The sequence below is a fragment of the Lissotriton helveticus genome, chromosome 5_1, assembly GCF_964261635.1.
Source record: "Lissotriton helveticus chromosome 5_1, aLisHel1.1, whole genome shotgun sequence".
Lineage (NCBI taxonomy): Eukaryota > Metazoa > Chordata > Amphibia > Caudata > Salamandridae > Lissotriton > Lissotriton helveticus.
The window spans coordinates 1,375,614,276-1,375,641,548 of NC_136065.1; the positions used below are offsets into that span (position 1 = coordinate 1,375,614,276).

Below are 27,273 nucleotides of genomic sequence, written 5' to 3' on the forward strand. Positions count from 1 at the left end.
TCTATTTTTCTTTCCTTACCGCTTTCTTGATTTCTCTTCTTCTCTACTTCCTTTCTTTTATCCTGTTTGTTTGTTTCTTCCTTTCTTTCTGTACTTGGTTTTTTCTCTGCATTTTTCCCCTTCTTTCCTTCCTTTGTTTCAGTATTATTTTCTTTCAGTCTTCGTCTTTCGTCCTTTTATTTTTCTTTCTCATGATACATTTACCTATTACACGTTTGCTTTTTTTCCTACTTTCATCCACCACATTGTCATTTTTCCATGCCTCACCTTTCTGTTTTTCTTTTTCTTCGGCTCTTTCTAGCCATTTCTTTCTTTTTCCTTTCCTTATTTTCCACCCTTTTATCATTCTGTTTTTCTTGCTTTCTTTTCTTTGTCTGCTCTTACTTTTTGCTACGTTTTCAAGGACAAGAGAACCCACAGGTATACAAGAGACCATGGGTAAGGATTGTTTATCAAGGAACAGGCTTAAGAACTAGGTTTAAGAATGCATGAAACCATACACACAGAAAATGAATAAGTTCTATGTCAAAAACTTGAGAAAAATAGTATCAACATATTTATTTAAATACAAAATAGAAAGGAACGTAATAAAAGTGGGATACATGAGACAACATACAAGGGAAAATTTTCAAGGTAAAAAAAACGTAAATACTCTGACATTAAAGAGGAGTGACGATTAATAATGTTAGAAAGACCATGTTACAATTTTTTGTACCAACGCTATTGTATTTAGGAATCAATAATATGCAATAGTCATGATACTGTGTGTCTCGACGATGTTTCGATCCCATTACACAATATACGGATCATCATCAGGACTTAGATTATGCCTGAGAGTTTCTTTTATCTAGGTACTGGTCCGGAGTAATGAACCGGGAAGGGAACTCTATGGTATAGAGTTGAGAAGCAGTGACGGCAAGCTTGAATTCCGTGAGTTGGCAATTACAGTCCTGTATGAAGTTTAGTGCTCATGGCAGTTGGGTAAAGTAATCTCCTCCGTCCCTTAAGTTGAGGGATAGAGGGGAGCATCACAACCGCAAGGGTGCTTGAGAAGGACTGAGCACTTACCCAGGGAAGCTGGAAGGAAGTAGGGATGGCGATGGCGCACTGATTGCACGTGACGGGAACTCCAGTCTGTCTCCCTTTTGAGGTCTCAAGGGCAAAGGGATAAAACTGCTTCACAGAGACAGCAAATGTAAACCCTTTGCAAAACAGATCCTGTGCTGTTGGTGCTGTATGCTCCCTGTAGCAGGACTCGGGTGCTCTAGGCCAGCGTTAAAGTTATTTGGCCTCCAAGGCTGTGGGACCGAACGGGATCCCGGTTGAATTCTATAAAAGTGCAGCAGATCACCTTGCGCCTCACGTGCTGAATATGTTCCTTGACTGTCTGGAAAGAGGTGAACTACCCCCAGACCAGCGTACGGCCACAATCGTAGCAATTTTAAAACCTGGTAAGCCGGCGGAGAGGTGTGCCTCGTACCGACCCATCTCCCTTATGAATGTAGAAGCCAAAATCCTAGTGAAATTGTTGGCAAGGCGACTCGCGACACACCTCACAACGCTCATACATCCAGACCAGTCTGGCTTCATGCCGGGAAGGAACACGGCCTTGAATTTACAGAGACTGCATGGGGTATTAGCCCGAGCGGAGTACGTGGAGGAACCAGCGGTGGTAATTTCCTTAGATGCCCATATGGCTTTTGATATGGTTAAGTGGCCATTCTTATTCGCGGTGTTAAAGCACTTGGGATTTGGTCCTAAATTTGTCTCCTGGGTACGACTCCTCTATACCAAACCACTGGCACATGTTACTGCTAATGGTCACATATCAAATGACTTTCCCCTGGCGCGGGGCACACACCAGGGCTGTCCGCTATCGCCATTGCTTTTTGCATTGGTCCTGGAGCCTCTGGCGGCGTGGCTAGGGTGGGAACCAACAATAAAGGGCCTTAAATGGACGGACGACTGGGAGGACTGAGTGTCCCTCTATGCCGACGACCTGTTGCTCTACTTGACCAACCCGAGACGCTCTATAATGACCCTACTTGATGTGTGTGCGACCTATGGTGTAGCTTCTGGATATACCATTAACTGGTCAAAATCCATACTCTACGTGCTTCATGGTCCTCCGCCACTCCTCCCGGACGATTGTCCGCTTATGATAGCCGGAAGCTCGTTTAAATACTTAGGGATTAATGTCACCGCTGATTCCAGGGAATTTTTCACTAGAAACCTACAGCCCCCACTGGAGCGTCTTAGGAGAGATGTGCACCACTGGGAGACACTGCCACTCACTTTGCTGGGAAAGGCGGCGCTTTTCAAGATGATGGCTTTGCCTCGCTTCCTCTATGTTCTGGAAAACACACCCTATCAGATACAACCTACCTACTTCAAAGCTATCAAAGCACAGGTCTCTAGCCTGTTATGGGGTAATAAACCGCCGCGCATAGCTCAGGTCAAACTGGTGAGGGGATGGTATGATGGTGGAATAGCGCTCCCTGATGTACAGCTCTATTACTAAAAAATTAGCGCTGACAATGTTCGGCCCACTACGGCATATGCTGCTATTGTGGCATGCTGCAGAGACAAAACTGAGGTTGAGGGGGGTACTGATGCAACTTACTCCATTATGGGAAAACAAAAAACTGGGAAATCTTCGAAACAGTAAGGGCTTCGCCCACTGGGTTGACATAGGAATATCGACAGTGGGAGACCTGTGGCAGGGTGGGGAAATGGTGTCGTTCGAACGTCTCCAACAATAATACGATATGGCGCCCTCTGAACGGTATAGATACATACAAATAGGACATGCCCTGATGTCTGTGATACCTCCCCGCTCAGATATCCCTGAGGCGTCACCTATGGAGGATAGACTGTTGACAGATTTCATGCATAAGAAGGCTACATCATTCACATACCGTAAATTGATAAACAACTTACCTGACCCCACAGGCCCACTCAAAGTTAAGTGGATACAAGACGTAGGGGTAGATGGATGAGTCTGAGTGGCAGGAAGCGTTGGCATCCCCGAAGGAGGTGGGAATACCCTCACGCCTTAGACTAGTACAACTAAAAATTCTGCACCATTCATACTACACCAGACTAGTTTTACACAAGATGAAACTAATAGATCACCCCTTTTGTCTCAGAGGGTGTGGAGATGAAGGAATGTTCTTCTACCTGATATGGGAATATCCCAGAATGGCAACATACTGGACCCGGGTAATGCGTACTGTGTCGCAGGTGCAGGGGGTGTCGCTTGTACCAGACCCACGCAGATGTTTATTAAATGTGTGGGAACCCAATGATCTTACACGACACGGGCAAACATGGGTCGCGCTCGGAATAATGATAGCAAAGAGGAATATAGCACAGAGATGGGGCGGGTGGAGGTACCTTCTCTCTCAGCCTGGAGCACAAACATGGATGAGGCTATGATAACTGAACAGACAGTGTTTAGTAATAGAGGATGCATCAGAAAGTGGTCTAAAATTTGGGGGGCTTGGAATGATTATAGGGAGGTATTTGTGATCCACCAGCGGAGAATGACAGTGATAGCTCGGAAGGGGGTGAGGAATGAAGGGAGGGGGGTGGAGGGACTGATCGGGGAGGTAATGGTGGGCAATTTGGGGGATAGAATATGTATACTCTTTGAAGAATTGTGTATTGTTGAACTGAGATGTGTTCCAGGTTTGTTGTGTATGCGATTGATACAAATTGCTGATGGGTTGAAAACAATAAAAATGTTTCCAAAAAAAAAAAGTTATTTGGCCTCTGTGCATTTATCCAATTCCTAATTAGGCAGTAGCTCACGACGGATTTCACTGATCCGAGGAGCTCTCACTGTAGGAAAGGTTGGAAACCCCTGTATTAGAGTATTCCAGTGTTAAGGAAATTCACTAACTGCCTGGTGCTAGCTCAAAGATAGATGCAGCAGAAACTGGCTTTTTCTTCACAGCGTCCGTCATATTGGCTCCTGTTTGTTGGCAGTCTTGTGTCCCTGCTCTAGGGGTGTAGCAGATATTCAAGTCCAGAGGTTTGCAGCCTAGGGATAATCTTTACCCTAAGCATCCTTTTAAACTCCATGTGCATAGTCCCATCTGAACAGTCTACCAACATTGCTGCCACTCCTTTTGGAAGCTCAGATACCTTTGCTTATTCAGATTGTGGAGGGTTGCTAACATAATCAAATCTCTCTTATGCTCCCAACAGAACTGGAGGAAGGGATTACAGTATCTGAAAAAGGGCGGTCGGACAAATGCTGTGGATAAAAGCGAGATATAGATCCCTGATAAGTCGTCCTATCCGCAGACGGTTTGGCTAAAGCCCTGTGTCTCCTTTTTCAGAGCAGAGATTAGCAGTGTTATGGGTAAAAACATTTTACACAAAAATGCATACCAGTGTTGCCATTGCAACCATGGGAGCCCTTGGATTGGTTGCTTACAATTTTACTAAAGAATTAGTGGTAGCAAAATGTATGAGTTTGAAATTCATATTCGAAACAGCATGCGTGTTAGAGCTTGCTTAGGACATTAAAGAAGCTTGTTGCACGATAAGTCTACTGGGTTCATTTATAGACGTTTGGTCTTGTTCTCATTCTGTGTCCTCTGTGTTTAGGTGTTTATATTGTGCTTTGTTAAAACTCAGTTTCATTCTCTTAATATTAGAGTGTGCAATATTTGCTCCTTTTCAGACTAATGCACTACAAATATATAGGTTTGGCTCCAATTTGGAGCATGATAAATACATACAATTTTTAAAACCAACCTAGAGTGTTCAAAAACTGGTATGCCTGCACAAGATGCCCAAGACCCTTTTAGCCATAAAGACATCATACTTATGCCCATTGACCGTTTTCTGTTACGCACTTTCCTGTGCTCTGTAACTTGTTTCAAATGGTCTTTTTGTGATAATTTACAATCCTGTTTAATTTCTTCAGGATATTTCTACTGCATGATCCATGCGGGTGAGAGTTTTGAGATGATTCAAAGTGGGATCTCCAAGCAGGATGACGAGCATGGAAACTTGCACTATTCCGCTGCAGACCTGGACAATAGAGATCCTAGCCTAACCCAGCAGCCTTCGGCCCCCACAGAACCTCCTCCATTGACCTCTCTTGTTTCAGACGATGTGTTCCAGCCTTCCAGTGTGCCACCTGGGGCTCAAAATTTAGTTTTTCTTCCTGCACGGCCCAAGCTGCCAGAATTCACCATGAATGTCCCCTTTGAAGCCAAGGCTTGGGAAGACGATGGGGAGGCGCAAAATGGAAGTCGCCCTAATAGCGGAGCCTTGAGCAACAGAGGCCAAAACGTGATAGAAAAGAGCCAACCGCGACGTCATTCGGAGTTGATGCGCCTGGCCAAGTCTGTAGCTCCAGAGGCCAGTGGCCCTCAGCCAGATGAGCAAACTGTGAAAAGCAAAATTTTGAAGAGACGTATTAACCTTTCCACACTGGAAAAGGAACAGCTCTCAAGGTTGAGTTTGGACTTGGGAAATGAGCCAGATCAAAAAGGATTCGAGTCCGGAATTCTGAATCAAGGTAAGAGAATCTTACAAGCAGGCTTCCTAGGCGGAATCCTTCCAGGGCACTTCTCCAGCTGTGTGTAAAATCATTATTCGCCTAAAAAGAAAGATTCCATACATTTCTGGTACTTTGTTTTTATGCCCCAGATCAGGTCTAAACCCAAATTTTTTCTCAGTTTCTAAAGTGTGCTTGTGACTCTGCTTTTCATTTCCTGTTTAAGAGATTGGTTGTTTAGAGTCTGTTGGGTGGTATTTTTTCTATTTAGGACCACCTTGGAATGAAAGGGGCGGTAAGTGCGGCAGGGTTTTCTTGCGAATTTTCCAAAATAATGTCGCCCAAAGGAAGATATTCAGAATGCATATAGTGAAATTGGACCTAGCACAGGTTCTCGCCCTCGCTAACCCTCGCCCACATTAGGTACGATGATGCGAGCTGTTTAAATATGAGAAGTGGAATGACATGGGCTACAGTTGTACAGTACATAAACATGACTGGAAGTTATTTCATCATAACAATTCAAGAGTACACACAAAAGTACCTTGTATCTTTCCTCAACAATTCATTGGTTGTTGGCGGGAGCTGCAAGCAGCTCAATGAGTTTCTGACCTTGGTGCCCTATGATGCCAGCGACTCCTACTCGTTAAAGCAGCAGCCTGTTCTGCAGGCCAGGACCATGTATGTTTGATCCTTCATTACTAGGAGTCTCGACCGTCCATTCTTCTACTATAGGGCTTTGTGATGTAGACTTGGGGGCATGGAGCGAGTTAGGTTAGTCACCACGTACCCACTCCTGACATTGCTCCCAACTAACGTCCGTATGGAGTCTCTTTATGACCCAAAGAGGGTGACACAATGTGGATACCTGCCAACAGCCATCATCATTTCCGTATTCATTCTTATATTTATTACCTAAACACTTTTGTCTTTCCCCATCATGGTCATCTTTTAGAGTGACTGAAATATAACCCAATTTAATAACATTCAGAAACGCACTTTGCATATACATAGGCAGCTCCATTGCATTGTATTTTTATTTCCTTATTGGAAGTCTCTGCATTAGCAAAACATTCCCGTTTGGAAGTTAACAATATACAGCCATCTACTCAAAGCCGCAACTACCAACCTCCAACAGAGGTCCACTTCTAAAACCATGAGATCACTTGGAGTAGCTTGGATGAAGCAAGACCACTCAAGACACTTCTAAAAAACCAGACTCCATTCCGTTTGTAGTTGTACATGTACCCATGGATGACAAAGTCCTTGAACAATATAATTTGTGTTTGCTATGTTCTCCCTAAGTTGGCAGGGTATGTCCAGACATAGGTCCCGTGCTCACTACGCCAATGGATTCAAGCTATCCTGGCTAATATTAATAATAATAACGACATTTGTAAAGTGCGAACAGCTACCTCAAACAGAGGTGTCCTGCCGTTGAAGTGAAACAGAAAGTGCGAGCAGCAAAAACTCCGAACGATTCCTAGTCCTTCAGATCTAGGCTAAAAAGCCACGTTTTCAGGGCTTTCCTGAAAAGTGGCTCAGATTGTATCTGTCGCAGGAAGTTTGGAAAGGCATTCCAAAGCATAGCGGCCTTAACCGTGAAGGATCTACCTCCAATCTGCACTTTCTTGAATCTCGGAACACCTAGTAGGTTCAGGGAATTAGACCTCAGAAGCCTATTCTGTTTATAGCTGCATAAGCACTCTTTCAGATAGCTCGGACATTTACCATGTAGGGAGCGGAAAACGAATTTCAGAGCCGTAAATTCAATTCTCCTGACCACTGGCAGCCAGTGGAGCTTCTTAATGTGCGGAGAGATATGATGGCAGCATGGTACTTGCCTAATCATTCTCGCAGCCACATTTTGGACCCTTTGCAGTCTTTTAGTCAAATATGCAGGTAAGCCTACATAAAGACTGTTTGCGTAATCCAATCTGGCCGTCATCTTGGCATGTATTACGACTCTGCGACAGTCCTCAGGTAGTAGATAAATGAATTTTTGTAAGCTTTTTAGTTTGCCAAAACAAGCAGAAGACACCTGCTTGATCTGAACTGAGAGTGAGAGGTCTGTCTCCCACTTAACCCCCAGATTTTTAGCGGAATCTGCAGGGGTGGGAGGAGGGCCCATTTCCTGTGGCCACCAGAAGTTCACAGGCGGCGGGAGAATATTTCCAAAAAATAGTACCTCCGTTTTCTCTGCTTCAATGTGTTATTGTTCATCCATTGTGAGATATCTGTCAGACAACCCTTAACGTTCTTAAAGGTGTTGTCCTCTTGTTCTTTCAAAGAGAACACCAGTTGGGCGTCGTCTGCATTTTGCCTTCACACCCCTGTTGGCTATGAGAGAAAACAGCAGGGCCGGATAGATATTAAATAGGAGCAGACTGAGTGCTGATCCCTGTGGCACTCCACACCAGATCTGCTTATGTATGGATTTGTGTGCTTGCAGAGCAATCTGATGTGTCCGGTTGGTGAGAAACTATTTCAGCCAACTCAAGACCAGACCCCCCCACGCCGATATCCTTGAGTCTTTGCATCAGTATTGCATGGCCCACCATATCAAATGCGGTGGACATGTCTAGGAGCACCAGCATAGCTGATGCCCCATCGTCCACGGTCATTCTTATTTATTCTGATACCTCCAAGAGGGCAGTTTCAGTGCTAAATCCAGGCTGAACCCAGATTGGGTATCATGTAAGATGCCATGTTCCTCAACAAAGGAGGGTAGCTGTCTTTGTACCAACTTTTCCAGCATTTTTGCAGGGGCTGGAAGAAGTGAGATTTGGCGATAACTCAGATCGCCAGGCACTCCATTAGGTTTTTTTCTAAGGGGCAGAACAATGGCATGTTTCCACTACCCAGGGAAAAAGCCAGTTGTTAGGGAAGTGTTCCAAATGTGGATCAGCATCTTCACTGTTGAATGCACCACTACCTTCCAGAGCTTCGAGGGGCAGGGGTCCTCTGGAGAACCAGATTTGCAGTTGAAAATCAGAGCCATTCCATCTTGCAACGTAATCAGGGAGAATTTTCTAAGCAATGCATGTAGATGGTTACTCTCAGTATTATCAGTGTTAATCGTTGAAGCAGTCTCCGTGAAAGAGTTGTGGATAGTCCTAATTGTATTATCAAAGAAGTCGGCAATGTTCTCACATAACGAGGTAGAGGATTGGGCTTCAATTTGAATTTCTTTAGGTTTAAGGAAAGCATTAATAATAATTCCCTGCTTGAGTTCTCCGCTGTCATGATGCTGTTTGCTATATAGTCTCTTCTTGCCATTTTTATACTTTTGTGTAGCTCTTTCAGAGCTTTCTTGTATCCCAATTTAGCTGACTCGTAGTATTTTGTGTGCCACTGGCGTTCTAGGCATTTGCATCTACTTTTGTCCAATTTAAGAGCTTCAGAGAACCACTGGGCCAAAGGCAGTTGCCTCCGTGATTTAGTGAGTCTGGACGGAGCCGCAGTATCTAATGTCGTAGAGATCCAGTTGTGAAATGCGAGTGCATCTGCGTTGGGGTTATGTGTGAAAGGAGGTTGGCTCTCCTGTAATGGCGGTCCTAAATTTTCTGATATAAGCTTCTTCCAATTCCATTTTAGGACCACGCGTGGGCCGGCCTGCTGCCTTGCTTTGTCCAGGCAGACTGAAAAAGGGATCAAGTAGTGATCCGACCATACCACCTGGCAAGGGTCCTTCGTACTCAAGGATGGAATGTTCGTAAATACAAGCTCCAGGGTGTGCCCTGCTTTGAGAGTCCGGAGTTTCACCTGCTGGACTAGATTGATTTCAGCAAGCGCGCATTCCAACTGATCCGCCTGGGTGCAATTCGGGTTGTCCCCATGAAGGTTGAAATCCCCCAGTACTGTGAAATTAGCATATGCATGGGATTTCTGTGTTATGTAATTGCAGACTACTGAGGTGGCGCTAGATGCACAGTCAGGGGGTCTATAGATCTAGAGTCCTGAAAGCGAAATGGAAGGGCTAATTTTTAAGCAGAAATTTAGACCTTCCATCATATCCATTTTAGGCATCCCTGAGAACTCGATGCCTCAAGAGTCTCTGAATATAATCGCTATCCCCCCCCCCCCTTCCTCTTTTAGTCCCCTTCCTGTGTGCACAGCTAATTTTAAATCCAGGAGTGATAGCCATGGCGATTGCGGGTGTAGCATCCTCTTGGAGCCATGTTTCTGTCAAGAACATGGCGTCCCATTTACCCTCCTCTAGTAATAACCATATGTCAGTCACTAATGAGAGGTGGACTCTTGAAACCGTTCCCAGGATGCTTGTTTCTGGACTAGGGAGGACCTGGCTCCCATGTGGAGCAGGGGTCAAGACTGATTTGCATATGGCTGGCTCTGAACTGGGGTGGCGTGGTGAGCAAAAGAACGATTTGGATCCAACCCAGATCTGTGACTGGGGGTGAGCGTTTGAAATGTTTCAGCGCTCCGTCCATCATCTTATTGTGTTTGCGATAAGTCCTTGAACGACATTGGATGTAATGGAGACTCGATGCTGTGAATCACAGTGTTACATAGTGGTCTTAAAAGTGGAGAGCGGAAGAAGCAAAAGGCAGGCAGAAAAGAGTGAGCGATTGCCCCAGGCACAGTTTCTCAATAGGGCAGAGGTGCAGGACAGCGAAGCATCAGATGGCCTGGTGAGCGGATGGGCCCTGGCAGGCAGAGCTCTTTGATTTATTATATGAGGATGATAGGTAATTCTTAGTAAGGATTGTTTTGATTGCAACTATCCCTAATAAGGGTTCCTGTTTTAAGCCCTTCCTTTACCTGGAGTACTTGGGTAGATGTAGGAAAGGAGGTGCAATTGTTGCTACTGATATGAGACGGGCATGGGAGAGAGAGAGAGAGAGTGTGCAGTTATTTTAGAAATAGCAAGCTGCCCCAAAAGGAGAATAAAGCAAAAGAATCAAGCAAATGACTTGGGACAGCTTTCCAGCCAGTGGAGCAGGATGTCTCCGCAGGTTATACAAGAGGTTCAAAGGTTTGGATGTTGAGAATGAACTAATTGCAGATCGCAACATACTTCACAGATTGTATATATATAGGTTTGTTCCCCATTAGGAACTCATTCCACAGACTCGTGTGACTCAGAGGAGGAATCCACTGAGGACGAAGAGGAGGAGGAGAAAGAGGAGTTAAGGAAAACAATACCACCTGTGCGGGAAGTGAGTATGAGATATGGCACTGATGTGTATTGACACACAGCTGTGACGAAGTGTGAGGGATGGGAAGCACTGGGCTCCCGTTTGGAATCACTGGGCACTTGGCTCTGGTCTGGAAGCGCTGGGCTCTGGTCTGGAAGCGCTGGGCTCTGGTCTGGAAGCGCTGGGCTCTGGTCTGGAAGCGCTGGGCTCTGGTCTGCGGCCTGCGGCCTTGAAGCTCTGGGCTCCGGCCTGTGACCTGGACGCTCTGGGCTCCGGTCTGGAAGCACTGGGCTCCAGTCTGCAGAGCCCTGTGCGATAGAGGGCCTGGTCAGAAGTGGGGGAGTGCTAAAGTTGTGATCTCTTTGGAAAGCAGCTGTGATCTGGTGGGGAAGGGTCCATGGAAGACTGTCTTGGAAGTAGTTAAGTAGTTTAACATCTAGGACTTTGACTTCAATCTCATCAGGTGAACCCCATAAGCAGAATTGAAAGCTGTAAAGTGCGGACCTTGCAACGGAGAGCAAAGGAGGGAGAGATGAAGAGATTTTGCAAAGCACAGGTAACTCAACCCCTCATATCATGTAAAAACAAGCATTGGCATAGCATATAGGTCTCGCTCGCCTTTGGAACCTTTAGAAGTGTTAGCCATGCAACAGTTGATGTTGTTGCACGAAGGATATTATGCTGCATAACTAAATACTTATGATTGATTGATTTTAATGCTTACATAGCGCATGCTGTCACCCTACGGGTATCCTGGCGCTTCAGACAGAGAAGAGTGGACCAGAGTGGAATAGGTCAGGGCGGGAAGAAGGGAGATCAGAGGTTAAACCTTAGGAAAGAGACAAGTTTTTAAGCTCCTACGAAATTCTAGCAAAGAGTCAGATTGTCTGAGGTTCAGAGGTAGTTCATTCCACAGGCGGGCGCCGGCCACATTGAATGCCCTCCCTCCTGACTTGGAACGTTTAACCCTGGGAACCTTCAGAAAGCCGGCGCTCGAAGAGCGAAGCTGTTTCTTAGGCTGGGACCATGAGAATTTTTCCTGTAGTGGTACTGGACCCAACTCATGCACCGCTCTGAATACCAGACAGAGGGATTTAAAGTGGACCCTTTCCTTAATGGGCAGCCAGTGTAGCTCCCTCAGCACCAAGGTGGTAGATGCGCGCCACTGCCTATTAAGCGCTAGTTTTGCTGCTGCGGACTGGACCCTCTGCAAACCCTGAATGATGTTTGTGGGGCCCCCAGGTACAGAGAGTTGCAGTAGGCTATGACAATGCTTGTTTTTTGTTTGCTGTGAAGTGGATTATGTTATTTTTAATTAAGTGGTTTGAATTTGAATTGTTAGTTGTGCGATTGTGTGGGGTGGAATTGAGTGGTATGTAGTGTAACTTGTTTTGGCATAATGTGGCATGAAGAATGCAGCAGAAACGTTGAAGAGCAGACACTATTGAGAGCGTTGAGAGAGAGACTAGGGGATAGCAGACAATTAACTGGGAGGAGATTTGCTCTATTGGCCACAATCATGGCTGTACAATCTGGAAATCAGATTTTTTTATTTATTTGTGCTTCACTGCTAGGAACAGAATTAGAAAAACTGTATATTTACGGGCACATTACTTTTTTCTTTATTGTATGAACTGTAGAGAGAGTTTAAAATCAGTTTAACTCATACATTTAAGCCCTGCCCAAGATCCTGATGTTTACTCTGCAGCACAAGTGAACTCGGGCAGAATGTTTGCACTATCAGTCAGACATAAGTAATGTTGTGTCCTAGTGGACACAGTCTAGGGGTTAAAAATGTAAGCCTACACTTAACACCCACCCACCACTGATGTCACGACATCACGTGACACAGTTAATAATACGAGCCGAGCGCACATGCTCGAGGCTCAGTAACCCACCAGCTATCAGTACAGGACAGCGCCTAACAGAGAGGAAGCCACACCCAAAGCACCAGAAGACGTGCGAGGCAAGTACCCAAGTGTGAAGAAGAAAAGTGCGATACGCCAAAGAATCTAATGAACCGCAAGGAACAAAGCTACACTGAAGATGTACCACGACGGTACCAAGTGAATCAAGAACTTGCCACTGCAATGCACACTGACGTGCAATGGAAGAGTAATGCAAAGTTACCCCGCAGCCAAAAGGAGGCGAAGCAACCAAGCACGGTCAACGCCCCAAGAAGTTAAAGAGCCTCTCCGGAATCACGTGCAAGAAGTGCACCCACCGGAGAAGATTCCAGGAGTGGTGACGTAACTCTCCGGAACCCGCAGAGGACGTGAAGAGCGCAGACAAAAGTACGCCAACGCCAATCACCCAGATGGTCGCCCGAACAGGAGAAGACAAAGCCGACTTGCCAACAAGTCACCGGAATGCTGACCCGCCAGAAAGGCGCAGCAAAGGTATTCTGCCAAGAAGACAGGAGGAAGATGTCCTGCCAGAAGACGTACGTGAGCTGAGAAATCAGGAAAATGTCCGAAAGAAGACCCGGAGAGACGGACGCACTATCCACAAGAAAAGTAGTAATAGGAGGCAAGAGAGAAGATCGTAATGACCGGTCCAGTCACTGAAGAAAGGAGAGAAGACAGTGTCCTAAAGCCAGGACAAGACCAGAGGGAAACAGGCGGAGTGCACGCTGCTTGAAGAAGCCTGGTCAGCAAGACAAAGAAAGAAAGGTGACCGCACCGTGTCGCGAAAAGGAAAGGGATAAGAGTGGCACAATGCCATGAAGAAAAGAACTGAAGTAAGAAGTCATGTGGCACGATGCCATCAGGAACATTTGGAAAAGGTGAAGAGAGGTGTAACAAGTACACACACCAACAAGAAGAAGAAGAGGTGACACACACCACAACACCGTGTACAGTGAACCACACGTCCAGGAGAATACTGATGGCACCAGGAACAGATCAGGCATCTATTCCCAAGACCCAGACGACCCGTCGACTACAGGAGAGCACAGGCCGGACCATTGGCAACACCCACCTTTGGGATCGAGCGGAAATCTGGATGCGGAGGGAGCTCAGATGGCCTGAACAAGGAGAACTGACCATTCCACACCAGCCCGTGGAGATCCAAGGGGCAAAGGCCTCAGGGACACCGGTGGCAGAGGGTCCCGACACGAGAGATGGATCCATCGCCGTCTAACCTGCACATCCCAGGAAGAAGAGGAACTTGTCCGCGAAGGCAGGAGTCAACAACAACCCTTCAGGTGGAGCTACGGACTTTGTGAGGTAGTGCCCTCATCGTCTCCTCCATTCACACGCAGACTGTGGAGTTGGAGCAAATCTGTGGGAGAATACCCAGCCCAAGGGAAACCTGATGAAAAGGGCCTCCGGGACATCTCGTGGCAGGAGAACACCCGAGAGAGGGGCGTCCTAGTGGGAAGAATGTCCTTCAAACACTCCATCCTTTGTAATGTAAAGCCAAGCTGCCTACAGTCAAGAAACCGACGGACCAGTAGAAGACAACATCCTTCAAGTCTACCATCTGGTCATCCTGTTTGACGTCATCCTCAAAAGCAAGATCTCAGTGGACTGACCAACACACTTCCACGGCGCAAGTGCAGAAGAACACTCCCACTGAGAACCAGGACGTCGAGCGCAGAAGAAGAAATATTTCAGCAGCGATTTCCACCGTCGTCATCAAGCAAGCAGCTGAAGAGACTCAGTGTAAATTTGTAATTATTGTATATTTGTGTATTTTCTCCCACAGGTTCGGACTTTTGTCTTTCCTTAATTTTTATCAAATTTTGGGAGGAATGTTGTGTCCTAGTGGACACAGTCCAGGGGTTAAAAATGTAAGCCTACACTTAACACCCACCCACCACTGATGTCACGACATCACGTGACACAGTTAATAAAACAAGCCGAGCACACGTGCTCGAGGCTCAGTAACCCACCAGCTATCAGAGTGTGTGTCCAGTCATTATCACCATGTGGGCCTAGGGCCCCACGACGCAACAAGTAAGACTCTATGCTGTTCCGCTGTTTACACAGATGATGGTAAGGCAGTACACAAAATTAGCTGTCTGACATCACTTTTCCAGTACACTGTTTACATCTGCCACCAGCGATTTAATTATTGCTTGCTTTGTAAAAGCGCATAGGAAGCACAGTTTTGAACACAATCATCCACTATATTGATCAGCCAACACTTTAGATTAAAAAAGGCATGATCTGAAGTGATTTATTAAGGCTAATCACGTGTAAGAAAACTAGGCCTGCTGGGGTCCTTCCTATTATATATCCGAATATTCGTACACATTTTATATAGGTTTGTGTTTGAGGTAAAAACAAAAATAAAGTGCACTATAAAGCAGCACAAATTCTTGCTTACACTGCCTTAATTAAAAGCTGTACTTGGTATTTAGGCATTCTGTGTAGGTGCAATCTGAAACAGCATAAACAAAAGCAGCACTAGAAATTTAATTGTCAACACCCAGAAGTCATAACATCGGCACACTGTACAAATACAGTTGAACATTCCATATGTTTAACAGAACTTTATGCACTTTTTCCATGCCCACTGCTCAGTGCTAAATGCAGAATTAATTAGTTCCTTTACCTAAATAGCAGGTCGTCTGCATATCAAAACAGACAACACGATCCTTTAGTTTGTTTTGCTACCAGCCAGTAGCTGAAGTAGAATAGCAACAAACCCGAAATCATTGATCGAAGAGAAAAAAGCAAAGCAACCTGTGTCTACATTGTGGTGAAAGGCGCTCCATTGTTGCAGTCCAATACTTAATAAAGAAAAATCAAAATATAATTACCAAATGTTCTGCTCTCTGTTAGCTTGCCGTTTGACTAAGCTGCTTGGTTTAATAGGAAGTGGTTGCTACCGGCTGAAACCTAGGTATACACAAAGGACTAGGGGAACAGACGCCTTCCTTCCTTCACAAGCAAATACAACAGCCATTTTTCAACAACACTGAATTGTGCGGTAGAACTTTCACCCGTACTCAATGTTCGCCTTACATGTTTGCACACATAGCTTCTACCTAGTGGATACAGTTAGTATTCAGCCAGATGCCGTTTCTTGCGGCTTGTGGGAGGCTTTCAGAGAACCAGGCAGTGATCACAGGAGGTTGGGCAGGATAGGCATTAAGTGCCTCCAGGAGCAGGGCTGACACTGGAGCGAGATCTTGCATCTCTAAAGCACGGGAACAGTTGTAACTGGAGCCCAATTGGACGCGCTCTGCAAAGGCAGCATGGGAAGGGGAGGTGCGGGATAAGAGGGCTACTAGAAGTCTCCTGTTCCTCACATGGCGGTCTGCGCCTTAAATGATAACATAGTATCCACAGGCGCCATGATGACCTCTTTATGAGTTTTGCACCTTTACTGTTTACTGTAATGGTATTAAATTGTATTGTTTCATATGAGTGCCCCGTTTTCACAAAAGCCTTTGGAGGAGTGGGGGAGGCAAGGCACAATGTACACGGAGAACGCTGTTTTGGATTTATCTTGAGCGAGGCAGGTTTTTATTGTAATGAAACTGTACAACAAAATTAATGCCGCGTCCGTTATTGTTAAAAGAGTAGCGCGGCGTGCCAAAGTGCTTACTATATAAATTGCTGAACTATAAGCCTGCCAAACGAAAATGTGCCTTGTAATTTTCAACAGAACAAGCACCGGCGAGTAACCATTAAAACAAAAGGGGGGGGGGAATTAAGTCAAAACAAGGAGGCACATCTAGCTAGTGGTGTGCAATGTGCTCGCGCTGTAAGGGTGCCCACGAGCGATGCGTTTAACGAGCCATGACAAGAGAGGAAAGCCAGATGGCGCCTGTGCGCGTAATCGTGTGTGTAACCGCATGATTTAGGCAACACAAAAAGCGCGTGGTCAACTTTTTGAAGCCCACTTACTAAAAGTCTCACCAGACAGCGCTGGATCAGGCGAGACCTAAAAAAAACTGCTTGTATATTTATTCTTTCATAAAACTTCTCATATCGATAAACTGCACAATCTGTGGAAGAGCTGTAATGAACACCGATAGGAGAGGTGGCTGATGATCTGTAAGCGCTGGCTGTGAAAGAGCCTTAGTGGGTGGCAACTTGACAGGGTGAGGTGCAGGAGCGCCGGCTTTGGTGGAGCAGTAGAGGAAGGGTCAGTATGAGTGCTGTCTGTGCGGGAGCTGTAGGCTGGCGATTGTGTAGGGGGTATTGTTTGGGAGTTATATGGGCTGATGTAAGCATGTTAGATGAAGGAAATGGTACAGGGTGGGTATCTGCGTAGGTGATGGAGGGCTGTTCTAGAAGCACTGGTGACTTGTCTTTTTCTTTCAGTCCATACAGAGGCGCCTGGAGGAGATAGAGGAGCAGTTCAGAGTTCTGGAGCAGAGGGGCATAGAGCTGGAGCAGTCCCTGAGGACATGTGAGTGACATTTAAGTTGTGGTGGGGTGGAAGAATGACAGGTGGGGAATGAAGAAGAGGAGAGGGAAATATGCCAACATTGACAAGTAAGCCTTGGTGGTGTGCAGAAGGTGGAATGGCACTGGGGGCATGGATGGCCGAGCGGCAGAAGGGACGGATGGCCATTGAAGGGCATGGGGTAGGATTCACAGTAAGGTGGGCATGAAGAATCAGGAAGGACTGGAAGAGGCGGTAAAGGCATTGGCAGGCTTAGTGTGTTGGGCTGGAAAACAGGATTGACCGCTGGAGGAGGTATGACCGTAAGGTGGTGCATCGATGGAAAGTTGTAGCAGACGGAAAATGGATGAGGAGGAGAAAGGGGGAGATAGTTACACGAGGTATGGGGTTGAGGAAAAATTGTAGAGAATGGTGGCGTTGGCAGTCTAGATGGACACCGGAATTGTAAGGTTCGCACAATACCTTCAAAATCATAAGAGTAGCAGAAGTAGCATCACACACCTGTGATCCATTTTGGAACGATACACCTTTGCAAGATGAGGACACAGTGGTGTCTGAATATTGTCCGTTAACCACTGACCGCCATAGGACCCCAGGAAACAGTTCCAATGTCCGTATAACTTGCCCATCCGCATTGCGACTTCACAGGAAGTAACATTACACACCCTTAGACTCCCCTTCACTTCAGTGACAATACAGGAAGAGACTTTGTACAAACCTTGGCTGTCCATTGGGCACGTCTCAATTTCATCAAGAGTAGAGGCTGCAGATTTACCAACAGTGCTTGATACTAGGCACAAGTGACCTGCTACTAAAACTGGCAAAGCAGGTTAGTTAAATCACAGGGGTTGCAAACACGTCCCCAGGGATTGTATGCTGGAACCCGGGGGAAGCAGTTGTTAGGCCAAAGTGTTTCTAGCGTGAAGTGGCGTTAAAGATTAAGATCAGTAAAAGATGTTTAAAGGGGTCATGAAAAAGGGTGGAAGGCAGTAAGAGGTCCGGAGGATTTAGAAAATGGAGGTCAGAAAGTGACATTAAGGTTTTGAGATGGTGAAATTTGATCTACATTAAGGTAGATCACAGAGGTCGTAGAGACGGGTGAGAGTGAATTTGCGTATGAGATGGAACGGGTAAAGTGAAGAGGCAGTAATTGCTAGATAGACTACTGCAGTGGCAGCATGGACAGGTGACACATGGAGGGGAGGGGAACAGGCTGCATATGAGCAAGAGTATCATGACCTTGTTTCTCTTTTGGACCCATCACCCTTCCCCGCTTATAGGTTGTGAGTCAGATGAGCAGGCTGAGCTCATTTACAAGTGGTTGTTGCTGGTCCAAGACAAAAATGTGCTGGTTTCTGAGGAGTCGGATCTCATGATAGCGTGAGTAGTCGTGTCTTGCTCGTTGAATAAGAGTTTAAATTAAATCTACATGCTGGGGTGTATGCTCCTATGTGCAAATGAAGGTGCGTTCATAAACGTTCCAGAAGAGGTGCACGCCATGACTTGCAGGTGGGTAGTGTACATCCCCTGAAATATATGTGTGTATGTGTGAGTGCCCAGGGGTCTAAGAGGTTGTATGCCTAAAGGGGCATGTCACTGTGTGGGGGTCTTTACCGGATGTGAATGTGGTGTTCCATAGCCCCAACCCTGTGGATCTGCTGGGTGTTCTTTTCAGTTGCTGCATATGGAGTTCTGTTTGCAGGTATTGTTTGAGGGGTCCTAGGGAACATGTATGATTACATGTAGTACAATGAAGGTGTTCAGAGATGTTCCATGCCAAGGTGTCTACCGAATGAGTAGGCTCTAGACATCTATTTGGTTGAGCTTCTACTTGTCCCTTGTCACTTGTGAGCAAGCCCCTACCAACTTTCTGTTCATCATTAAAGGTCGTATTACATACATGTTTTATAAACCAACAGGTCTCTAAAAATATTTGCTGCTGGAATCCATGTGCTTGGTAGATTCATATGCAGAGCAGAGGATGCGCTCCAATATTTGGACCCAGACATTGTCATGGATCTTGTCCTGGGAGTTTGAGGTCACTGTGAAAGTGCACGCTTGACTCAGTTACGCTTCTTTGTCTTTGCAGAGCCCAAGAGCTGGATCTGGAGGAACAGCAGAGTCTGTTAGTCCAGCAGCTTCAGCACTATCAGTATATGGATGGTAAGAGCTTGGGGACTGGAAGTGAGGTACTCAAACCTACTGCTTGCTACTGCGGTTCAAGTGAGACACACAAACTTCAGACGTCATCAAGGGCACGCTAGTAAACTCTGCATGCAAGGCGGCTTCCTAGTCACGATGAATGCCTCTTACTCAAGGCTTACTCTGCCAGTTTTAGGTATGGTTTCAAGAAGATAAGAGTCAATGTTGGGCTCAGAGAAATTGTAAGCAAACCGTAGAAGCTCTCCCAGTTCAGTGTAGCGTGAGATACTTGAAAAGAGCATTGAGGGTTTCCAGAGAGGTTTATAAGCATGGAATGCAAACGTTTTAAAAAAGAAAAAAACTCTAGGTATGTAACTGCCCACACCAAAGGCAGCTAGTTAGCAATATTACATGGAGATCAGGTGTGCAGTCAGTGATAAACAACGGCCTTGTGATCCTGAGAATGACGTGACCTTTACATTAGAGCCAAAGCCATGAGATCCATTGTCACAGTGACCCTTCCTCGATGACTTATTGGCCCACTGCTTCTTATAAGGTATCATCTTAGATGAATATTTCTCGCTTGAATGAAGTTTCCCCTTCTGCATTTTTCAATGTTTTCTTCTCTGTAGGCTTCTCCAGTTTCATTCCACCTACCACACTTGGGTTGTCCTGGCACTAGTTCAGTCATTTTTTTGTTTGGTCTGTTCATTGTCATTTTTGTTTCCCAATTATATATAACCGATTAATAAATATCTCTCAGTGTTTACCCCGCTACGTAAAGCCGCTTTCAAATAGGCTTCATGAGAGTCTATTGCAGCATACATTGCAGACAGCAGTACAAATTAAAGGCTTACAGATAGACAAATACATAGCCCTTGTTGTGACGTGCTGCATTGTTGTCCATATATATTGCACATTTTCAACAAGAACAAACCAGATCAATATAGTTCTCAACTTAACAACCTGAACAACACCAGGCATGTCGATTCCTCCACCCCGTCCCTCTGTTACTATTACCCTTATTTGCAGCATTTCGTATCTAATTTGTACATGTCTGCACAGTGTTTTTCCCTCTTTCGTACAAGCAGGACTACCCTCCCCCCTGTCTAAGCCCAACGCTAGCTATCAATTTCTCATAGTGTACCACACCATACTTGACTCACACATACTTGACTCACACATACTTGACTCACACATACTTGACTCACACATACTTGACTCACACATACTTGACTCACATAGCTGGCTCATCTGGTACATTCAGTAAAGTTGTTTGGAGTGCCGTGATGATTGCATGCCAGCTAGCCGAGAGTGGGAATTTACGCAAAACCTGTGTGTCATCTCTTGTAAGCGATACCCCTTCAGCTCTGGCCCAGTTAACAACTGAGCGAGACCATGCAACCAATGTCGGAGGGTATTGGGATTTTCAGCGTTTTGTTATGAGCATTTGAGCATTTTAGCTGTTATCAGGCCCAAATCTATGAATCGGTTTGTGGCTCTGTGGTTTTTGTTTCTGGGGAAATAATCCCAATATGCAGATTTCCCAAGAGTTTGTGATTTGTCACTCAGTACCTTCAATTAGTAGCTTAGTCACTCCCTGTCGTTCCCCATGACATAGATATGTTGGAGTACCATGTGTGTCTGCGGTTCTTGAGTAATGTCGCCCCAGCTATTTTGTAGTGTCCTGGACCTTGCTGGCACTGGTTCAGTCATGTCTAGATTACGGGAACAGCATTTACTTAGGTGTTCCAGCCAAAGTTATGTAAACAAACTGGTAAAAAAGTACTGCTGTAGACTCATTACAGATCCTGGGAACTAGGGGGCATTTCTGCCTAATTCTGCAATTCCTATCTTGGTGGAAAAGTGGATCATGTTTAAATTAGGGATGGAGGAACCAGCGGAGTTAGGTAAAAATTCCATGATATTCCAGAGTTCCGCCAACAGACGAAAATATGCATGCCGCGCTGCTTGTGCCTCAATTTAGCGCCAGTAGCGCTGAAAAATCAGCAAAAACTGGGCTAGAGTGCGCTGCCATTCGAGCTGATTTTGCTGCCACTCAAATAGAAAATCTACACGAGCTGCAGCAAATATACTTGAGAAGCATCCCTCTCACCCGGACCACCTGTGTTCCAAAATAAAGCTAGGCGACGCCAAATCTTGCTCGTGTTCTCATTTCTGGAACCTCACAGGAAATCATTTTACCACTGGGAGATTGGTAGAGTTTGGGTGCAACTCCACATTATAAGAGTAACTCAGTCACCAAATTACGCTAATTCCATGAGAGGAATGAAACATTCTGGCCACTCCTAGTTTACATCTCTCCTGCTTTGCGTAAAGTTGTATACTCTATATTTGGTCCTCCCCTCCACTCCGGCAAGCTTAGATCTGCCTCACTGAGGAGTCCTCAGGTGGCCCTCACAGCTGGAGGGAGGTCCTTTTCAGGGACTGCAGCTGAACTGTGGGATTCTCTTCCTCTGTGCTCTCACACCTTTAGAAATCAACGGAAAGCCTGTTTTTGAGATAGCTGTTCGATTGCAACAATTCTGTCTTCCTAGGTCACAACTCTTAGCACCATGCAGTTAAGCTGCGCTTTATAAATACTGACACAAATGAGCTCCTTTCACTTCATCATTCAGCGTCGGGGTGAGACACAGATTTGTCAAAAGTGGTTTTGGAGACACACTTTCTCAAGTTAACCATGAGCGCCTACAGGGGAGGTGGGAGGTGTGCCTGCTTCCCTGCTTCCCCCGCCCGCCCCCCCCCACACATTTTTTTACTTGCCCTTTACGAAAATGTAAAGATTGTGCTGCCAGTATTATGCAGTCGGTGCAATTTGGAAAACAATTTCATTATGCGACCCCCCCCCCCCCCCCCGGAAAAATGTCTGAGGACTCCCATGAAGCCGGCTCACTGACCTCTCTGTCTCCTTTCCTGGCTCCCCCCAGAACATTACATACACCTGAGGCAGCAACAGCGAGCATGCAAGTATTCTGTGGGAGTGGTGGTCTTCCAACACAGCTTAAAGGGAGCTGGAGCATGGCCAACTTCCAATGCATGCTTGTGTCATGAAATAACACTAATAAGCAAGCCTGTACTAAACAGGCTACTCTTAGTCTGAAGAGCTGGTCAGGTTGTAGGGCTGCTCTAAGCTGCCAAGGAGGCTTAATTAGTCTGTTGCTTGAAGTCGCCGACCAAAGTTAATGGAACATTAGTCCCCCAAATGAGGCAGTCATGGGTGTGGCATGGTGACAGTCCAAGTACAGTTTAATATCTGCTCAGTGCCTGGCTCAGTTCTAGAGGCCTGATCCCCCAGTTAAATAGGCCAGTTTAATCAGGGCACTGTTCATACCTGCTTGGGTCAAAGATCTGAGGTGCTCGCTCGCCTGTCGGCCAAAAGAGGCCGAACACCTCCCTCCTCATAGACAAGAATTTAGCACACAGGGACAGTGCTTGGGACTAGCCGCACTATGGGAGAGACGCCTTTGGTTGTGAAAAGCCCTAGAATAAAGCATTTCATGTAATAGGGCGATGTAAAAATGGCTGCCTTAAAGTAGTAGCAACATCCAGATAGAATATTTGGGGTAATAAGTCATACTGACCTGAAAAATCTGGGCACAATGGGTTTGATGGTTAACGCTCTCATTTATTGAAAAATACCTCAAAGCGTCACCACACCGTATGTAGCTATGTGCATGACTTTTGAGCAAGCACTTTAAGACATAATTTAAGCTTGCCAACAGTGTAAAAATAGCGAACTTTACCCATATTAAAATAAAAGTTGTTGTCTAATGTAACCCTCCCAGGGACAACCAAAAGCATTCTGAGGGGCACATTTATTAACAAGTCACTCAACGCAGCTCGACAACTCGCTGTGCCTTGTGACAGGGAGACAGCAGGAGTGCGCCATGTCTACTGAGATGGGGCATTCCGACCCTCTCCCTGCGCTGACATACCGAGTGCACCTTTGTGCCATGGTGCAAGGGTGCCTGTGTTGAAGCCAGGATTGCTTTAGTACAGGAAGGGACATTTTCTGTTCATCAGCATGTGGCTGTCAAATTACTAACCTCATTACCATATTTCGTATCTTCAAGCCCAGAAAAAAACAACATAATCTTTGAAAAAAGTGGGTAAAATGTGGGTAATCAAAGGCAGGGGGGAGATATACTACAAGAGGTCAATAGGTTGGCGAGCAAAACTCGGGGTTAAGTAGCTAAACCCGTCCTTTGAAGGTCACCACACCTGCAGATCTGGGCATGAAAGGTAAGATAGAGTTGAATATGCCCATCCCTTCAGTGCCTACTGGAGGCGCATGCACAGGGGTGCTGGTGCGTTACATAAAGTAAGGTATCACACTGTTGCAAGGAGGCCCGTTACAAGGGTTCTTCAATAAATCAGCTTAAGCCGGTTATAAAAAGGAATCTTCTTTTTATTATAAGTTCTTCGCAGCATCATTCCCACACACCAGCCTGGATCAGAAGCTCGGCAACAACTGCCTAACTTCGAATCCCTTCACAGAATCTCCCCAAACATTCTAAGTACCACAGAGAAGCAAAACAGCATAAACATTCTAAATGAAATGAATCATAGAATATAACAAGGCCTCATTCTAACTGAACTTTTATGGGTAGGAAATGAGCTTTAGTCCTTCCTGGCAAAATCATGGTGGCATGAAAGGGGTGCCTTGTCTGTTAAGTCATTGTGAGAAACAGAAAAGAAAATAGGGGTCATATTTACAAGAACTGACACATCGATGCGTCGGATTTCTTGCACCGGCCGCAAATGCTCTAATATCGCCATGGATGTGCTGTATTTACAATACAGTGCTCCGTGGCGCAAGGATTCATGGATGCGTCCGAAATTCTGATGCATATTTTGGTTCTAAAGTGACACACTGCTGGTGTTGGTTGTAAGACTGATGCAACTCCACAATGCATCAGAACACATTTTAAAAGGCCTGCGTCAATCCTTAAGCCTATTTAGCGAAGGCGTAGGGTTTTTGATATAGTCAAGTCGTAGAGTGGCACAGTAAAAAGTTGTAAATTTCACTGCGTCAGTTCTACGTGGCTTTCAACGTGGGAATGCCTACCCTGCATACGTTATAACTGGCATAGCTATAATGTGACTCAGGCCTCAACAATCTGACGCATTGGGCCTAATGCATCAGATTGTAAATGTGGAGCACTGATTCATCAGCACTGTGCCAAAAAAAAGTATGCTGCAGCAGCGCTAGCTCCTTGTAAATATATTCCCAAAATTAGGGATGATGGGAGGAAAAACTCTCAGCTGGTTTGCAACAGACGTGCTCTCACTCTTGCAAAGATTCCAAGCTGGTTGTATGTTCTGGAGCGAGACATTGGTTTCTGTATTTGAAGAAGTCCTGTCAATGTGCCTCATTTCGAATTTTTCTTTGTTTACAGGTAAGTTAAAGACCCCAAAGGACCGAGCAGAAGAGGCCCAAATTCTGAAGATGATGCTGGAGGTTGTGGACAAACGAAATGCACTGATCACTTTTCTGGAAGAGAAGCGGCTGTATGATACAACGCAGCAACTGCGGAAGATGCACTAACCCGCCTATAAACCAGGAAGCCAGTGACTAGGCCTTGGTCATGATGCTAGGCTGTCTTCATGCAAACAGCCCTTTTTCTTCTGCCAGTGGACCCTGTTCTGATGCCGGAAGCATTGTTCTCTGGTCAGCAACCTGTGTCCTGCACAGCAACTTCATGAGCCCCATTTTTGGGGATACCAGGAGGGTCTGGCCCGATTCCTGGAGCCCATTTAAAACCAAAGATAGTGTGGGCCCGTTAAGGTACAGGGTGGCCTGCTTCAAAGCGAATACCACCCATTGGGAGATGCCTGAATTTCTTGCAGTGATGTATTGCGAGGCAGCCTCTCTTGATACAAGAGCATGAGTTTTGAAGGCAGGAGTGCCTCACGAAAGAGTATTCTAGCTGCATACCATGATGCCAAAATCTCTGGGCACCATGTAGGAGGCTCTTGATGCCAGTATTCCTGCTTTGATGCCAAGAGTCCTTGTTGTGAAACGGAGGGGCCTGGCTCGATGCCAAGAGCCCATGTGTTGTGTTATGTGGTCTCTGATGCCAGAAGACCTGCACATTGGAGGCGGCCTGAAACCTCTTTCTTACGGCTGTGCCCTAGTCTACTGTCAAAAGGAGGGGGGTTGAATTTGCGCCATACTCTCAGGTGCCCTTGTCGATTTACTGCATGGAGATTTTAATGGCCTTGCCCACCACCCAAAGAAATCAATTGCCTTCTCTGCTTGTGGTCAGTGGTACAGCTTTGCTGTGCCACACGCCCGCCATGGAAGGCTTGACTAATAGAGGGACACAGGTGCATACTGCCTCATTTCGAGGCTCTCACCAAGAAAACGAAGGCACTGATAAGTATAAAACTGGCCATGTTGGTTTACTGGTACATGTCACAGCATAGACCACCTACCCACAATTGCCTCCACCTCTTGGTTCCTCTTCTTCCCCCTCTTGGCTCTGCAATCTTCTCCATGGCTTCTTCGCCCCCTCTTGGCTCTGCAATCTTCTCCATGGCTTCTTCACCTCCTCCAAGTCATTCCTTTTTGCCTCAAGGCACGTCCAAGCTGCATCTTTTCACTTTTTTGCCCTTGCACTGAGTCACTCCTTTTCCCAGTGTCCTTTTTCTTGTAGTACCCCCCTACTCTCCCACTTCCCCTCCCCAAACCCCCTTCGACCCCTGCTCTCCTCAGCTTCATCCTTCTCAGAGCTACATCCTATCCAGCGGCATCTTCTCTTCTTCCGGTATCGTATTAGGTTCCGCAACCCTCCCCCCCAATACCCGTGTGCCATTTGTGACTGAAACAGTGTCAGCCTGGAATCCTAGCAGCGTCCTGGGAGCCCGTTACTACTGCCATTCTGAGGACCACTTCCCTGAGCCTGTTCCCTCTCCAAAGCTGCTCCTTTCCCGCTCAGACGCCTCTTCCTTCTCAGGGGGGTCCTCTTACGTTTTTTAGGATCCATCTATTTCTCGCAGCACTTTTTTTTAAATTTACACTCGCAAGCGCTTTTGTTGGTAGCATATTTCAGTGTCATAGACGTGCAAAGTTTTAAGTTTTCCAATAAAGAGTATTGATTATAGATTAAACCTTGTTTATTTTTGTCTGTAATATTAAAGGTTAAAGGAGGAGAGCTGGGCCCTAGGAATACAGACAAACGTGATGTGAATTTGTCTACAGATAAAATCCTTGGTAATGTAGCAATACCCCGCCCCTACCGTCAGAGGTCATAGATGTGCTTGCCCATATTACTGTACACTACACCAAAACTAATATTTACACCACACTGCATCCGTTCTGCAGTGACATCACTGCATGTCTCACTGGTTCATCCATTACTGCATGTGTGATATCACTGCATGCCTCACATCACTGCATGCCTCACTAGCCCAGCCATCATTGCCTGCCCCACATGCCACGTCAAATCATCATTGCCTACCCCTCCAGCCACGTAACGCCATCACTGCATGCCTCACTGATATGCCCAGGTATTGTTGCGTGCCTCAACGGTTCTACCTGCACGAACCCTTCAGATCTTAACTCCCCACCCCCACCGTGGCCTCAACACTTCTGCCACACTGAGTGTGAGCTTCCTGCCCGGCATGATCTGCCACATCGTTGCATGCCCCACCTGCCCTATGATGACATCACAGCAGGACTCCCGAGCCAGCTCCATCATCAGTGCATGCCTCACCCGTCCTCATTTGACGATACTACCCATCTCACTAGTCAATTGACATCTATTTTGCTGATTGTTGCTGCACACAGCAGTCATGCCACACCAACAATGCATACCTCACTTGACCTGCTGCACCCATTACTCCTTATCCCCCGTCTTCCCATGCCATCACTGCATGCTTCGAACTCCCTGCCTCACTAGCCGAGCTATGGGATCAGGGTGTCCACACAGTCCTTCTAGGCTGTCGCTGCATGTGAAGTCCTGCCAAACCATGGCAGGCAGTTACTGCCACAGCGGCTGGAGATTATGTCCTGCATTAAGACACACTGCGGTTTGAATAGCTTTCGGCAGAAGTAGAAGGTAG

General features: G+C 46.1%; 1 protein-coding gene across 2 annotated transcripts in view; it reads left to right on the top strand.

Moving 5' to 3' along the window:
- MICAL1 (microtubule associated monooxygenase, calponin and LIM domain containing 1) overlaps positions 1 to 26,319 on the top strand; it is a 360,133-nt gene extending 333,814 nt beyond the window's left edge. For both annotated transcript variants that reach the window (XM_078644322.1, XM_078644321.1), the window contains exons 18-24: positions 4,940 to 5,539; positions 10,595 to 10,698; positions 11,141 to 11,233; positions 16,959 to 17,046; positions 18,324 to 18,423; positions 19,133 to 19,206; positions 24,606 to 26,319. In XM_078644322.1, coding sequence (XP_078500448.1) covers positions 4,940 to 5,539; positions 10,595 to 10,698; positions 11,141 to 11,233; positions 16,959 to 17,046; positions 18,324 to 18,423; positions 19,133 to 19,206; positions 24,606 to 24,754 — 1,208 coding nt within the window. In that variant the 3' untranslated portion in view covers positions 24,755 to 26,319. The remainder of the gene's footprint in view (positions 1 to 4,939; positions 5,540 to 10,594; positions 10,699 to 11,140; positions 11,234 to 16,958; positions 17,047 to 18,323; positions 18,424 to 19,132; positions 19,207 to 24,605) is intronic.
- Positions 26,320 to 27,273: the final 954 nt, after the last annotated feature.